At 36.7% G+C, this 12,957-nt stretch overlaps 1 protein-coding gene across 1 annotated transcript; it reads left to right on the top strand.

Annotated features, from left to right (window-relative positions):
- The first annotated feature begins 356 nt into the window (after positions 1-356).
- On the top strand, positions 357-12,839 carry LOC101863347 (caspase-3). The gene is made up of 8 exons (XM_005099805.3): positions 357-614; positions 1,464-1,587; positions 2,994-3,051; positions 4,039-4,268; positions 4,803-5,014; positions 6,741-6,916; positions 8,255-8,487; positions 12,073-12,839. The coding sequence occupies exons 2-8, from the start codon at positions 1,560-1,562 to the stop codon at positions 12,336-12,338; spliced, it is 1,203 nt and encodes a 400-aa protein (XP_005099862.1). The 5' UTR covers positions 357-614; positions 1,464-1,559; the 3' UTR covers positions 12,339-12,839.
- Positions 12,840-12,957: the final 118 nt, after the last annotated feature.

Raw genomic sequence — 12,957 nt, 5'->3', positions numbered from 1 at the left:
AAAAGGCAATTCAATTTACCAGATTTTTAGCAACTTTAAATTAAACCAATGAGGATAAATCAGGGTTGTCAGTGAGGATTTTGCAAAATCACTTGGAACATTTCATGAAAAATTTCTCTCTTTTTGTTAAAAAATCACTAGATTAATTTAAAACGCTTGCCCCCTACGAAACTCATCAGTTTTGATAAACAAAAAATTCTCAAGGCCCAAGTCACTTGCTTTGGCAGCCCTGGGATAAACAACACAAAGGTATCGATGTTTAGAGCAGGTATCGGTACCGATATCGAAACCAATAGGTATCTAAGTATCAAGTACCTGGTATCGATACCTGCCCATCACTATTTTAAAACATTTTGAGTTTTGGGAGTGACGCCAGGATGTGAGTGGGTGGGTGTTAGGCGGGTGTTGAGGCTATTTGGTCAACACGACAAAGTTTTTATTTTTATTATTGGGAATTCCAATATCAGTGTCAGCAGTACATTAGATCTAGTCCTGTGGCAACATTTGGTGGGAGCTGTTGTTTCAGCCTAAGTCCTAAGTCGCTGAGTTTGTTACTTCTTGACTGGAACTGAAATAGAATCTAGATTCTAGATCACCACAGCCCGGTCGAGAGAGTGAGTAGGATGGGCAGTATGATGGTCATTCAATATCAATTTAAATTTAGGATATTTAGTATAATACATTGTATACAATTATAATTATATAACATTATATAGATCTAGAATCTATTATACTTCTTTGAGGAATCGTGAAAGTCCTCTTTTTATGAAACAATTTAGATCTAGAAATCTAGAAATCTAGAAGTAGAAGTATTACCAAGCCCAACTTCAAAATCCTCTTATATTTTTTTCATCAAATTAAAGTCAAAGAGTTGATGGATAATTATTACCCCCTATGCCGCATATTATGTGAGGCATTGTGGTGAAATCAGGCGTTCGCCAATTTTGGGACACATGGAGTTATTTGTCTTAATCATCATCTTAATGGTTGCTTATTTCCCTTGCTTTCGATGGAAAAAAATATCCATTTATCTGGAATAGAAGTCGAGATATTTGCAATTGAAGGAGGTGGGGTCGCCTGGTTTTGGAAGTTAAATTAGTGAGATAATGGCCGCCAAAGTTTGGTGACTTCCATAGCTTGTTGAGTCCTTGGAAACGGCATGTTTACATTTTTTGTCCCTTAAATCAATGTTTTTCTACAAAATTCACACATAAAAGTGTTTTGGAAAGGACATGTGTTGAGCTAAAAAACAAAAATTTGAAAAAAATTTCCAAACTGGTCGAAAAATGCCGATTTCTCAGATTTCATTATTTCTATGACGAGCTGTATGATCCGCATATTTTCATAAACTATCACAGAGCAAATTTAAATGCGGTGCGTATCTGGAATGTTCACTTCCATATTATTGTTTATTATTATAATTGTGTTTCTTTCCACAAGCCTTTCTTTTATATTATTCACAGGTGGTGAGCAGCAATTAAGACTTAAGAGACTGACACTAACATTCACCTATCTCTTTAGCCTCTTGTGCTGTCATTGAAACTTCAGCTTTACTGACAATGGATGAAACTATGGGAATATGTGATGGTATGTTACAATCGATTCAAAGATTTAAAAATGTGATTATTATAATAATGTGTGTGTGTGTCATGTGTGTGTGTGTGTGTGTGTGTGTGCATGCATGCAATATATATATATATATATATAATATAAATATATAGCCTATTTGTGAATATATCAAATGTGTACGATCCATGATAGAATAGAAATTTTAACAACAATTAAGATGTGTAGGGCCTAGACAGCTAAAAATTGAGACATTTTCTGTGTTGTTATTATGAAAAAAAGTCTCGTTTCAGGTTATTTAGAAAAAAATTATTAAGTTTTAAGAATTCCATCACTTTAGCACTTTTTTCTCTATATGTAGGCTACCTACTTTTTAAAGGGATCTAGTGGGTGGTTGGCGGGTGCTCTGGTGTGGTTTGCTCCTTCTTTCCTATCAAACATCTGTCGTCATTATCTCCCCTTTCTTTTTTGTGTATGTTACTCTCCTGTTACGCATCTATTCTTCGGCACTTATATGACCTTATTGTGTTGCAAGTGCCGTAAATCTCTTACTAAAACTAAACTAAACTAAAGGGATCTACTGGAGTCCATATTTTATTGGAGTGAACAAGATTTTGAGAGTGAACTACCTGTATATCGAAATTGCCCCTATTTAATTGCGTTAGTAATTATTCTGCAATAGTCTTTTTTTTTTACTTTGAAGTCTTTCTCTATTTTTTTTTCGAGTTGGTTTTATAAAAAATAGTTGTGTCATGCTGCAATTAGTTCTTTTGTTACCTGATTTTCTAAATGTGAAATAGGGACATATGTAACTCACGAAAGTTTTGCAAAAAAGAAAAATAATAGTCTGTAAAATTTGAAACATCAAAAAAGAATATTGGTCTTCTTGGGGGGAATGTTTACTTTGAAACTGAAGTAGGATATAGGCCTACCATATTACGCCTAGTCCTTCAATATGGATGCTTCTGTATTCTCTCATGATAGATATATGTCATTTAAAAGTGGCGTCGGTGGCCTAGTGCTTATAAGGCTCTCGGACTCGCAACCGTAAGGTCGTGGGTTCGAATCCCGTAAGTGACCCGACATTTTGTCCTTGGGAAAGGCACTTTACACGAATTTTCCTCACTTCACCCAGGTGGGAATGGGTACCCGGCTATAGAAAGTGAAAAATCTTGTCAGTTTGTTAGTGTTAGAGCGCTTAATCAGCTGCTTGCACTGTATGCTTCCCGGGAAGCTGAGAATGTTTCGGAGTGTTCCATGGTCTGCTGGGGTAATAATATAGTGTAAAGCGCATAGAGCCTGCTGTTGAGCGGGGATATGGGCTATACAAATGCTATTTATTTATTTATTTATTTATTTTTTTAAATTTAGGACGAAAGGGTTCATTTATTTCACTTTTTTCTTTATTTCTTTTTATTTTCCTATAGAAACTGACTTCGACACTGAGGGTATTTACACAAAAACAAGGAAAGGCTGTCATAAAGGGTGAGTTAATGAAAGCATGGAGTGTGTCTCTATCTGAGCAAAAAAATGACTCAGAAACTCTCATGCTTAGAGCTTAGAATGAATAAACAGCCATTTCTAAGAAAATCCTGAAACGTTATACATGATTACTCCCAAGATAAAGAATTAATTAACAGCCAATTGCCAACAAAGATGTGTATTTTTTTCATGAGCAGATATGTTGAAAATCAGAAGTGATATAAATCACAGGATCTTTTGCATCCCAAAAAAAAGTTTTCATGTGTTTTAGGGTTTAGTCCTGTGATATTATTCCTGTGATGTAAATCATTTTCCTTCAAGACTTACAATATTAATAATATCAACATTTTTTATATAATTTGAATTGATACTTCATCAACTATGAATTTGGTCTAATGCATTCCCCCATTTGACATCATAGAGGGGAGATACCAGGAACTCAACCCTGCAAAGAGAGTGTAGTGCCGATGCATTCCATCTTTTAAGTTTTTTTATGGTTGTGGAAGATTCGTTACTAGAAAGGTGCTTTGCAAACTTAAAAAGTGTGTCTCCATATTTGTTTCTAAATAATATTGTAATTTGATCAGAATTTTCATATTCTGTCTTACCAAACTTCAGCTCGTACGTAACATCTTTCAAAAGGGAAGTTTCTCCTTTAAGAAAGCAAAGAGATTCAATACACCAAAATGTGGAGTTCTTGTTTGACAACCAAGCAAGTCATTTGGTAGCCTATGTATGACATTTTGCCTTGCAGTGTTCTCATGAACTGACAGAAAGGTAAGCCTGGTGAAGAAAGTTTAAGCAATAAAAACACAACTTAAGAATGACAACAGGACAAACCCGGCTAATCTAAAAAGGAAATACCAAACAAATGACATGAGTAGTAATACTGTTTGCTCAGCAATTATAATTATGCATGTGGTATCTAGTCTGAAAGCAATTCCATGTGTGGATAACCCTTTTCAACTTTTTTCTTTTTTCTCTTACAAGTTCTGACAATCCTGTACCAGCGTTGGATAGCAGTGACAATTACAACTTCTCACATGAGCGTAGAGGTGTCGCTATCATCATCGTCAACCATAACTTCTCAGGACAACGCTCACGAGATGGAAGCCAGCAGGACTTCAGGCGACTTCAAGAGTTGTTCACCTCTCTGGATTTTGAAATACGAACTTTCCGGGATGTGACCAGGAATGAGTTGCTACAACTTATTCATAATGGTAAACTTTGGTATTGCGTAAATCAAAGATAAATTTAAAAGAGTAACCAAATGATTTATGTGTGATTTAAAGAAAATAGATATTATTTAGGGTATGAAGACTACACCAACGTCTGAATAGAATAGGAAAAAGAAGCTTTTCTACAGATGTACTTTTTTCTTCAAAGACGGAAAATATCCCAATTGTCTTTCCGTTTGTTTTTTCATGTATGCTTATAACCCGATATCTGATAGTCTATAACTCCAGAGTGACTCAAAAGTACACAGTAAAGAATAGTATGCTACATTTATGACTTTCTGCTTTCCTCATTGTATGTCTTCTGAAAGAACGATTGTTGATCCCAAGTAAAAGGTCCAAGTAAGGCAAAGGTTAAAAAAATTTACCACCATACATTGTAAATTTATTTCTTTTGCAAGAGATTTTCATCTATATTGTCATACAGTTTCTGAAGTTCTTTTGTTGCTGTTTTTTATTGTTATTTGTTGTTTTTTAAAAATTTTGTTTCTACTTTAACAAAGTTGTTGTTTGATTCAGTATCAAGAGAAGATCACTCTGACTGCGACTGTCTTGTCGTGGCCATCTCCTCACACGGCAACTCTAGGATGGAAGCCACGCAATCTGGCTATCAAATAGAAGACACCATTTCTACCAGGGATGGACAAGTCGAGACGAGACTGATAATGGAAAAATTCAGAGACAGAAATTGCCCTAGCCTCATTGGAAAACCCAAATTGTTTTTTATTCAGGTCAGTGCCCTTGCTTGCCAAACCTTGACACGTTATTGTGTATAAATAAGGCCATCGGTCCTCAAAAAGTATTGGAATGAGACCCCTGGTCCAATCCTCAAACCTTTTCTCCCCACTCCAAGACCAATTAGTTGTTCTTTTTCAGGTTTCCTTTTGTCTTTCTCTTTTATTTATGTTTTTTTGCTATTAATTTAATTGTCAAGGCTTGCCAGCTTGAAGCAAAAAAAGCATCCAGCCGACCGGACAGTCTATGCCTGCGGCCCACAAACGATAAAAATTTTGTTTGTAAACTTATTGAAGACTACATCCTATTGTAAAAATAACATCAAATTCCGAACCAGCATATCAAAATTAACAAAATGACTCGTGTGTGACTCTTTTTCTTGTTGGATTTAGAAGATCACAAAAAAGAAGTATTTTTACCTAGATTTCATCATATGTAGTTTTTCTTATCACAAAGAGGATGAACCAGTTGTCAGTTTTAACTGATCGTGTTATTGGCCCTTCAGCGTATGGAACAAGTGATGTGTGACGTGTGTTGATAACTATAGGTAACAGCGAGTTGAGGGGGGGGGGATGACTCAGCCGAGAGGAATGATGAAATGGTCCAAAATTCATTTGTGTTAACCAGATCTGCATGATTCCTTTATATTGTGTTAAGGTAAGCTGCAATTCAAAAGATATAGAGGGGGGAAAAAACGGGGATTTGGAATCCTTTCATTTTTATTGTAAAAAATTAAACTTGAACGTTTGTAAGAAATTGAAATAGAATTAATGTAAGAATGTAAGAGATAGGAAGACAAAGAGTCATTTTCCCTTTTGGTATATATCCACCTTTGAGGAGAAGGGATCTTCCATTAAAGGGAATAGTCTCTGAGTCAAGAGAAACACATCAACACAATAACAGTCATCAAGAGAAGGAAGAGAGAAAAACGGGCTGCTTGAAGCAACAGAGCGACAGAAAAGAAGTACTTAAGTGGCACCTCCAACCACCCATTTCTAGAGAATGTGGAGTTTCCTTCCAACAAACTGAGAATGGCTTATCTACCGTTCTTGAACCTGTGTTCAGTTTTTGCTCATTTTGCTTTTAAAATCTGTGTCTGGAGGTGTCGTCTCTAGCTCAGCGGATGACGTGTAATAGCCTGCCATTGTTTACAGTCGTCAGCTGCTCTGGTGCATTTTGTTATATCCTCTAGCCCAGTCAATACTTTGATGCTGTCAGTCCTCATTATGCATTGTCCACCTTTAGCCCTTGTGCCTCACATCATTCTGTGTCAATCACAGCAACTTGCTTGTAAAATTATGATTAAAATTTTTTTTTAAAGTATAATAGATGAACATAACGAAAGTGTTGAGAAAAAAAGAAGATAGGGAGAAATTGAAGAGGAATAGTAAAAAAGTTGGACCTACCACTGGTGCCCTCCAGCCACCCACAGCAATCATTTAGTCAAGTTACAAAGGAAGACGGAAAGACATAGGTGGACAGTCAAGAGTAAAACATACTAGTGGCCGAGATGACAATGTAAAACCTGGAAAATTTTATTAATTATCTTAATTAGAGAAAATTTCACTTGCTGCTGATGGCAGTAATGAAAAGAAATGAAAGCCTTTTATGTCCCTGAAAATTTTTTACGCCTCCATCGAAACCTTTTAGATCATAGATATATTATGTGCTTACATGAAGCAATTTGCTCTTAATATTTATTTAATAATCTTTTATCTTTAGGCATGCAGGGGTTCTCGTTTAGATGATGGAATGGAACTTCCAGTGCTGCAACCTGTTCGTTTAGCCACAGAGGATTTACCTCCAACTTTGGGCAATCTCCACCTTCGTGATGCTCTTGACGCTTGTTTGATAGAAGAAGAAGAAAAGAATGGGCAAGGACCTCAAGAGGAACGAAGGTATTCTTTTTTCTGAATTATCTCTACAGATGATGTAACACGAAGAATCATTTTGCCTGTAAATATTTCACCATTTTTAATGTCTCTTTGGATTTAACGGCTTGATTAATCCTCTGCTGTTTTGAGTTTGAGAAGGTTTTAGTAGAGGAAAGCACATTGACATAATAATGGTAATTTAGAGCCGGTAAATAGCCGTGCAGACCTCCTCAGTAAGAAGAATGAGGCTGATGTTTGGTCAGGATACCGTAAGACGTGACTAAAGACTCATAGGTGTTGCTCCGAACATAAGTCATTTGATCTGGAATATTGTTTGTGTCTTTACAAAGGAAATTATTTATCTTTTCATCTTTGTCCTAATACTACAGTGGTGTCCAAAAGAAACTTGAAAATGTATTCACCCAATAATTGTGTTAAAGCCTTGTACTAACCACTCATACTGCATACCAATTTAAAGCTAAATGAATTCTGCATCATCTGACACATTAATAGGTCACCTAAGACAGCCCAAGATATGGTCCCTCAAAATTGACCTTAAAAAATCATACTTGGCAAAATTGTGTGAAATAAAAAAAGCGTAAAAGTATACACTTGCTTGGCAGGTGTAATATATTATGTGGCATTCATATAATATTATGTGTAAAATAAAAAGATAGAAGAAAATTGAATTTAAAAAAGATGAAAGATGTAGCAACAAAAATGAGACCATATGCAATTGTAAAATTGTAAATGTTTCACACCCCATAAACAATGTTCTGTCGTCTGTTTTTGTCTCCACTTTCTGCCCCCACCCCCTCACCTCCTTTGCCCCCTCCTCTAAGCTCTTGGCTCTTTCTGCATCCTTTCTACTGCTACGCCTTGGCTCCTTCTTACTGCTGTCTTTCAGCCACACCCCTGATCTTATGGTAGGAAAGATCGAACACCATGCCTTCTCGGATAAGGGCAACAAATCTCGGACGCCCTTTGTGCAAGTTGCGCTAGGTGTAGATCTACAGGCCACCCGTCTAAAACAGTCACCTGGACTGCCAACCACTTCCCATTTTTCATCTCACACTTTTTTATAATGACTCTATTTTCTACCTTTCTTATATTATAATAATGACCCGACTGTCCAAGACCTCCACCTGTATAAGACAACCACTTTCCTTCTCAACAAATGGTTTCCATCTTGGACAGTTTCAACCATATTGTCCATATATATGTATAATTTAGATTAATTCATCAATATCTTACTGTGCAGTAGTTTGTAAAATTTTTGTGCATATAATTTTATACATGTATCATTCTGTGAAGAAAGAATTCCCGTGTGCATCAACCTTTATGGTTTATCATTTTCTGAAGACCCCAAAGAGTACCCACTGACGTACGACGGGAGCCTTGCTTTGTGAATGTTGTGAGCCCCGCACCCCAAAGGGTACCCACTGACGTACGACGGGAGGCTTGCTTTGTGAATGTTGCGAGCCCTGCACCCCAAAGAATACGCTCTGAAGTACAACGGGAGCCTTGCTTTGTGAATGTTGCGAGCCCTGCTCCTTGTTACCTGGACTTTCTGGTGATGTACGCCACCCCTCCAGGTACTGCACCACATTGAAAGGAGAAGTCTGCCTGTTGTACATATGGTCGCTTTTAAACACAAGGCAGCTATCCCAAAAAATGCTGTTTTGAGAAAATCGAAGTTAAAGTTTTTGCCCCTTGTTCAGTTTCTTTAAAAGACATGGAGAGCTTTATGTAATCTATAACCAAACATATATACGCACTAATGAAACCAAACTTCTCCTATTGGTAGGGCAATGCCCACTTTTGGTGTTGGTCAAGATTTCTGGAAACCCCCGAAATCTTGGTTAGCCGGCTTGTCTTAAAAAGCGACCATATGTAGCTGTTGTGTTTTATGCCCTCATCGACATATTTAACACTTACAGTACCGAAGGCTCAAATAGTGAAATACCTTCAAGTAATGCACCAGTTTAGAATGCTGAAACCATTTTTCAAAACTAAAAAAACCTGCGTAGCCGTAGAAACACTTTTATTGGTATTTACTTCAGTGCAGGGGATACATTCGTTATTTAATTATATTTAGTGTGCCTGGTCGAATCGGCAACTAAAATCACCAGTAGAAATAAGCGCATACTACAGCCTTGTGACTTGAGTTGCAGACAGTACTGTAAGTGTTAAATCATTTTGGAGGCGGGTTCCTTCGAATTTGCCTGTCAGGGCCAACCCAAGCTGACAGGGATACTTCATCCGAGCAGACAGACTAACAGAATTACTGTTTAGCTTACACGAAGCAAAATTGGCGGGATGTTGAAACCTATTTGTTAAGTACGAATTTGGTTGTGTACTTGTTATAAAATACAAAGAATATATTATTATATATATAGACAAATAAGAAGACTTCGGGACTTAAAATTCTGTTCAATTTGCATGTGTTTCACTATAATAAGCATGTTTGATGTATGTACGTACAAGGCTATATAAAAATGCTGTTGCAAACATAAAATCACTTCACAAATTTTGAGCAGCCAGGTAGAACTAGTCTTGATATTTAATTTAGACCTACTTCAAGGCCAGCATTCTAAATCAATCCCAACGAGAAATAAAAGAAATTTTTATATACATCATGTATATAAACCATTCAGGTTGTCTTGTGGCTAGGTAAAGAGATGCACACCAACTCAATTATGCTAATAATGATCTGAAAATAAAAACATGAGAGACAGACAGAATCAACAGCGGGAAAGTAAAGAAGAAGAATCTTCATCCAACCATAATATCATCTTGGAGAAACACAATATGGTTGTTTCAAAGATGAGGGGCCTCCGTTGATTGAAAAAAAAAAAATATGCCTTGTACATAACAGTCATCAAAATGCAGGCAGGTTGAAGAGATCAATGGAGTGGGTTTTTTTCATGTTGACTTGAAACATCTATTCTGATTTTACTCTGGCCTGTGGCAAAGGGATTGAAAAGAAGAAAAAAATTGTTGGAGTGATAGGTGTTTACTTTTACTTTACTTTACTTTACTTTTCCGATCCAGCGGCCATTTTAGTTCTAGCCCTTTGGCCTGTTCATATGGTAAAAAATTTACAGGTTTTTATCAGCTGTGTTTTGTCGCTGTATAGAGTATTTCCGATGTCTGGGGAGGCAGGTAGGTAGGTATACTACGCCGGTCGCTAAGCACAGGGCAGGTAAAAAGGTGGTGTGATACTGTTTCATCCTGGCAGTCGCACAACGGGCAGTCGGGTGGGGTATCCTTGCAGATCCTATTTAGGTAGGAATTCAGTGGGATGTGTTGTGTTTGCAGGCCAAAGATCATGACTTGTTCTAATTCTACTTGTGATAGGTGTTTAATGTGGAGCAATGGTCTCTCTCCAGCTCTTGTCTGAGTAAAGAGAAGTACACTGACACAGTAACAGTAATTTTATGCAGTGAAAGAGTAAGATGGACAGATGTGGGTTCAGTGGTCTAGTGGTTCGGTTCTCGGACTCTCAACCATCAGGTCATGAGTTTGAATCCTATCAGGGCCCCAACGTTGTGTCTTTGAGAAGCAAATCTTCCTCACCTCACCCTCATGGAAATGGGTGCCTGGCTATAGACAATTAAAGGTTGTGTCAGTTTGTTAATGTTTCAGCACATGGACATGTAATCTGCAGTTTGCACTGCATTATGCTCCCTGGGAAAATGACACTATTTCAGAGTGGTGTTTTGGGATCTGCTGGCATTTTACTTATAGTTGTATAAAGGATAGAGTGTGCTGTGGATATAAGCTATTATTATCTTCAACATCATTATTATTATTATTATTATTATTATTATTATTGTTATTATTATTGTTGTTATTCTTATTATTACTATTATTATTATTATTATTATTATTATTATTATTATCATATTATTATTCCTATTATTATTTTGTGGTTATTATTATTATTATTATTATTTTTATTGTCATTATAAAATAGAGGATTAGTAAATAAGCAGAGCCTACAAGTTGCAAACCTCCAACCACTATCACTTTTTCCGAGGCGAACAGAAATTGGCTGAACATTTCTTTTGCAAACTGGATTTTGATGTGATAGTAAACATTCTATTCCCTGGTTGATCTAGTTCAGACCTTTGAATTAGGAGGTGGGCAACTCATGACTCGGGAACAAGAATGTCATGACGCTGTGGAATCAAGTGCTCGTCAATTTTTGGGCATATGGAGTTAGCTGCATCATCTTAATTAAAGATTGCTTGTTTGTCCTGTTTTTGATGAAAAAAAATGCGACGCATCGTGATGAAATCAGGTGCATGTCAAAATAATAAAAACGAAGAAACAGGTATTTTTCCGCCAGTTGGCAATTTTTATTGAAATTTGGTTTTTTGGCTCACCACCTTTTCTGTCCTTATAATAACACATTTCCTAGTGTATTTGACTGAAAAATGTTGATTAAAAGCACAGAACATGTAATTTTTCAGTTTTCAAGGACTCTCAAGCTATTGAAGTTTCCGAACTTTGGGGGTCATTTTCTCTCGAATTTTACCGCTGAAACCTAGCGACCCCACCTCCTTCAATTGCAAATATCTCCAACTCTATTCAGGATAGATGGGTATTTTTTTCCTTGAAAACAAGGCAAATGAATAAGCTTTTAGATGACAGCAATAACTTCACATGCCCATAAGTTGACGAGCGCCTGATTTCACTGCGTCGTGACACAAATACTCCTCTATCTTGGAAACAAGTGGAGATATTTGCGATTGAAGTAGGTGGTGTCACTTAGTTTCAGAGCTAAAATTAACGAGAAAATGGCCACCATAGTTTGGTTCTTTCCATAGCTTGAGAGTCCATGGAACGTGGAAACGAAAACTTTGCATTTTTAATGCCTTTAATGAACGTTTTTCAGAAAGGTCAAAACAGAGATGTGTTTTTAAATGGACAAAAAAGGTTTTTGAGCCAAAAAACAGTAATTCGATAAAAATGCGGGTTTCTTCAGTATCATTATTTTGATTAGCGCCTGATTTCACCACACTGTCTCACAAATATTTTTAACTGTCAACATTGAGACAGAGAGTAAAAGATTAGTATTAATGCATATGAGCATGTGTGTATGTGGGGGAGGGGGGGGGAACAGATTGCTTATGACAACAAATAACTGAACGTGTTCTCTTTTCTTTTCTCAGGATATTTCGCTTTTCGTCGGGAAAATCAAGGGTCATGGTTCATCACTTGTCTTTACAACGTCCTGAGCAGGAACCGGGGAGACAAAAGCCTTGTGAGACAACTGACCTCTGTGACAGGACTGATGATCAGAGACATGGTTTCTGTGAACACAGAGAAGCCACACCAGGACTCCAAGAAACAGACCCCTGTTTTGTACTCCATGTTGACCAAAGACATCTATCTGGTACCTAAGGCAGACAAGACTTCTGCGCGCAGAAGCTGCTGATCAACTCCTTTTCAGGATTTTTCAAAGCGCTTCACAGAGCTCTGAAAATATTCATTCCAAAATAGGACTTTAAAAAAGCTGTGGATCTGCAGACAACAGGGAAAAAACTGCAGCATATCTCATTTTGAAGGTTATTTTGAGTTATTCCCCATGGAGGCCTCACAACTCACATTTGAAAGAGAGAAAAATGGCAGGGTCGATGTAAAAGGAAACTGAGAAATTTTTGTTTTGTTTTTGAGATTTAATATTTTAAACATTGAGAACTAAAATTTCTCAGAATCACAAAATTGCAACTCTTCCATTTTTTTCCTGTAGTCTTCATTTGTGCTCACAAACCATAGCTTTTTAAAGAAATTATTTTTTTGTATGATCTGGCAGCAAACATTTTTGTTCTAGTGTTGATTTTGTTTGTCTTGGAAAATTTCACCGAAAATATTACACACATTTTCTCTTAAGTGTGTATTCCATTAGTGTGAAATAAATCATGCCCATAAGAAAATGATGCGAATTGACAAACTACTTTCCATTATTATTATTATTAAGTTCTTGCTCTTCAGAGCACAAGTCAGAAGGGAAAGTACATAATATTATCAGTTGACTCTTTGCTGACTATATTTAA

This window comes from Aplysia californica, unplaced genomic scaffold (genome assembly GCF_000002075.1).
Source record: "Aplysia californica isolate F4 #8 unplaced genomic scaffold, AplCal3.0 scaffold00226, whole genome shotgun sequence".
NCBI lineage: Eukaryota > Metazoa > Mollusca > Gastropoda > Aplysiida > Aplysiidae > Aplysia > Aplysia californica.
The sequence above is the reverse complement of the archived record's forward strand: the minus strand, read 5'-3'. Positions and strand labels throughout refer to the sequence as shown.

Bases quoted from the DNA above. Each gene is read 5' to 3' on its own strand.
- LOC101863347 (XM_005099805.3), top strand. From the start codon at position 1,560: ATGGATGAAACTATGGGAATATGTGATG. The intron at 4,269-4,802 runs GTAAACTTTGGT...TGTTTGATTCAG, and splicing joins GCTACAACTTATTCATAATG to TATCAAGAGAAGATCACTCT. The intron at 8,488-12,072 runs GTACTGCACCAC...TTCTTTTCTCAG, and splicing joins GATGTACGCCACCCCTCCAG to GATATTTCGCTTTTCGTCGG.